General features: G+C 43.4%; 1 protein-coding gene across 1 annotated transcript; it reads right to left on the reverse strand.

Moving 5' to 3' along the window:
* Nucleotides 1–1,894: 1,894 nt before the first annotated feature.
* LOC121456981 (olfactory receptor 1361-like) lies at nt 1,895–2,842 on the reverse strand. The gene has a single exon (XM_041665570.1). It carries the CDS (start codon nt 2,840–2,842, stop codon nt 1,895–1,897), a length of 948 nt encoding a protein of 315 aa, XP_041521504.1.
* Between the last annotated feature and the right edge of the window lie 935 nt (nt 2,843–3,777).

A 3,777-nucleotide genomic window follows, 5' to 3' on the forward strand; every position in this document is an offset into this window, starting at 1 on the left:
AGAGGCAGGATATCAACACCTAGAGATTTCCAACCCACTTCTATTGCACCTGGGTCCAATTCCAAACTTTTCTATTCAAATCAACCAAACTTTTTGCATACTCACTAAACTGATTACAGAAATGTTGTAAGTACTGAATAGTATGTGTTCTATCAGAATATATAATAAATGTCTATTTCCATGAAAGCTTAGTACCAGTCTTTATGGTTCCTGACATATTTGGGCGGGTATTGTCCTATTTACAGTTCCTTCCCTTCTCAGTCCTAGAGGTTAAAAAAGCCAGAGCCTCAGAGCTCAGGCTGGCAATGAACTTGCATCTTCCTGTCTCAATGTCCTACGTGCTGGATCACAGGCATGGGTCCCTACACTCGGCTCTTCCCGTGCTTCGTGTTGTATGAATTGTGGAGGGAAATCTGAGGGGGAATGTGAGGAAAGCTGGTTTGAACTGGCTCCCTGGGAGCTCTGGGTGGCTGCTAAGAGCTGTCTCCAAATGGTGAATCAATGCTTCAGGAAACTGTTAGGCAGGGAGCAGGAGGGTGCATCCCAGGAGTCGTGGAAGCAGAAGAGAAAGCTCCTCTTGGTGGAAGCTGTTGCTAAGGGAGTCTGGAAGCACCCCAAATATGAGTATCTTTGTCAGACTTCCCTGCTGTTGCCTGGCATACTGATGAGCTACATCTGGATGAACACCACAAAATTTGAAGACTGCAATCACAGTGATTGCCCATTACAGTTACTCTGTGTCTGACACACCGCACACAAGCATTTAAAAAGGTATTCATTTCTTGATTAACCACTGAGGTGATTCAAAGTAGGAACCAAGCATATTGTCCTTCACCGTCACCCCAGTGCCTGCCTGAGAAGCTATTCATGGGCCCAGGGAGCGTTCCAGGACATATTCTTGGCCCTCTACCTTCGTGGCTGGCTTGTTATGCAGCTCATCAAAGGGTCAGAAATGGAAACAGAACCAATCCCCAATAGACTGTTTCCTGCACAAACAACTACCAAGTATTCTTTCACCCCAGACTGGGGCCAGGAACAAAATAGGATGTTTTCATCTTTCTATTTCCTTCATGCTTCCCAGAATTTGGTAGTTTATTTTTCTATTTCAATAAAGTCTTGGATACTTCTAAAGATCATTAGTGATTCTATGGACCTGGACAGGTTAATTTCTTTGTGATTCAATTTCTTTGAGCTATAGATGGGAATAGTGTATTACATGGAAGTGTGAGCCTCAAGTAAGATAATACAGAGATAAACTAGGCATGGTGGCACACACCTTAAGTCCCAGTACTCAGGAGGTAGGGGAAGGCAGATCTCTGTGAGTTAAAGGTCAGTCTCCTCTACGTAGAGAGTTCCAGAGCAGCCAGGGTTACATAGTGAGACTCAGTCTTAAAACAAACAAACAAATTTGATGCAGAAATGATCTGTAACATTCAATAAGTATTAGCATATATTTCATTCAAAATCATGGTGCAAAAATCATTTGTAAAACTTCACTATTTCATGTGACGCTCAGAAGGCATATGAGTCCAAAGTCTTACTAGCATCTCTTAATGGACTACTAGCATTAAAATTTAAATAAAAATTACTAGCATTTAACACTAGTCCTACTAGCATTAAAAGATGTCTACTAGCATCTTTTACTACTGCTAGACACAACCATGGAAAGCACATTGAGGGTGTCACATGAGGTCAGCAAACAGACTCATCTAAACCCCTCTCTTGTGTTCTTCTCTAAAATAAGGGTCACAGGATTCATTCTAGATGTAGACAATAAATTCATAATTTTATGACTATTCATCAGCATTGTATTTACAGACAGCAAGATGAACATATGAATATACTCATCACAGCCTCCATTGCTCCATTATTAGTCTTCTCTGTTCTAAAGCTTCTAGCTATAGAATTTCGAAGAACTGAGTCTCCTAAACATGAGTTTCCTTAGGGCTCCTTTGACATCGTGATTCCTCAGGCTGTAGATGAAGGGATTGACCATGGGTGTCACCACTGTGAAAAAGGCAGTGGCCACCATGTCTTGCACTGAATATGTTGATGAAGGGTGCATATAGACCCCCAGGATTGCCCCATAGAAAAGGCAGACCACGGTGAGGTGGGACCCACATGTGGACAGGGCTTTTCTTATCCCCTGAACAGATGGGAACTTCAGTACACGGGAGAGGATATAGGCATACGAGACAGTGATGCACATGGATGGTGTGGCAGAGGTCAGCCCACCCACGGTGAAGGCTGTGACATCATTGATAAAGGTGTCAGAACAAGAGAGCTTCAGAATAGGATATGGATCACAGAAGAAGTGGTGCACTGCATTGTGGGAACAGAAGGTGAGTCGAACCATGAGGAGAGTGTGCAAGAGAGCATGCAGGTTTGTGATGACCCATGATAGGACCACCAGGAGGATACAGAGTCTGGGGCTCATCATCAGAGTGTAGTGGAGTGGGTGACAAATGGCCACATAACGGTCATAGGCCATCACACTCAGGAGGAAGCTGTCCATGTTGATAAATGTGATAAAGAAATAGATCTGGGTCATGCACTCCATGTAAGAGATGGACTTGCTTCCCACCATGTAATTCACCAATGCCTTGGGGATGGTGACTGAGGAAAAGCAGATGTCGACACTGGAGAGGTTGGCCAAGAAGAAGTACATGGGTGTGTGGAGATGAGGGTCACAGCTGACGGCCAGGATGATGAGAAGGTTCCCAGAGATGGTGACCAGGTACATCCCCAAGAACAGCCCAAAGACAACGTCTTCTTGTTCTGATTCTTCACAGAGTCCCAGGAGGAGGAATTCTGTGACTGTCGTCTGGTTCTTTCTGCCCATATCTGTGGGGTAGAAAGTTCCATCTCAAGGTAAGATTGGAGGTCAACTCTTAAGCAAAAACATCATAAATTTGGAAGAGCTTAATTTTTGGCTGAGAATTTACTAAAACTGAGTAGTCTGGCTGAGCAATTTTACAGAAGAGGGTAGTTAATTTTAATAGGATCTGATTACAATAGCCGTGCTCTTCTTCACTCCTGTTTGCATGTGTAGGGTCTTTTCTGTGCTAACCCTTCCTTAGCCTGATAATTGTGGCATCACACGGCACTTTATAAGTGAAAAAACTGAAGCTTGAGGCGAGAGGTAATTCATGCAAATTCAGAGAGCCAATGAAAGTGACTGCTTTAAATCAGTGGAAATATCATGTTGTTGTAGTCTTTTATGCTAAGCTTTAAATAACTATTAAAAATTTAACTCAGAGGTAAATCTATATCTGATGCCACAGTAGAATCCTGAAGATTTTGTCTGTGATTTTTCTAATTTTTTTTTTCAGAAACTGGAATCTTTGTGGGGTTGAGAGGGCAGTTAACAGTTTTGTTCGGAGTCTTACCTGCCCTTACGTTGTCATCTGTCTGCTGTTGGGATGCGCTGAGCTGTGTACAACAAGCCTTTTGTCCTTCTTCCTGCGGTCGGAAGAGGAAGGGCAGATGCCTCAAGCCGCTGGATATTCTATTTGAAGAAAGAGATTGACAGACTGAAAAATAGCAAACTCACACGGAGCAGCTAAAAATAAACTTCAAGACTAAGAACCTGGTCCAGTTAAGGAAAGCCGCTGAAGACTGTGGCTGCTGCATCTCTGTGAAGATTTGGGATGCTTAGATGGGGAGGAAGGGGAATTGGTCTCTCTTGGAAAAGGAAGAGGGAGAGATGGCTCTGTGTGGTATGGTCTATCTGCTGGGACGGGGGTGCACTAGTGAACATTTTGAGAGGACCGACTA

Source organism: Microtus oregoni, unplaced genomic scaffold (genome assembly GCF_018167655.1).
Source record: "Microtus oregoni isolate MIOR12 unplaced genomic scaffold, Mior012 000015F_ref0000493, whole genome shotgun sequence".
NCBI classification, from domain to species: Eukaryota; Metazoa; Chordata; class Mammalia; order Rodentia; family Cricetidae; genus Microtus; species Microtus oregoni.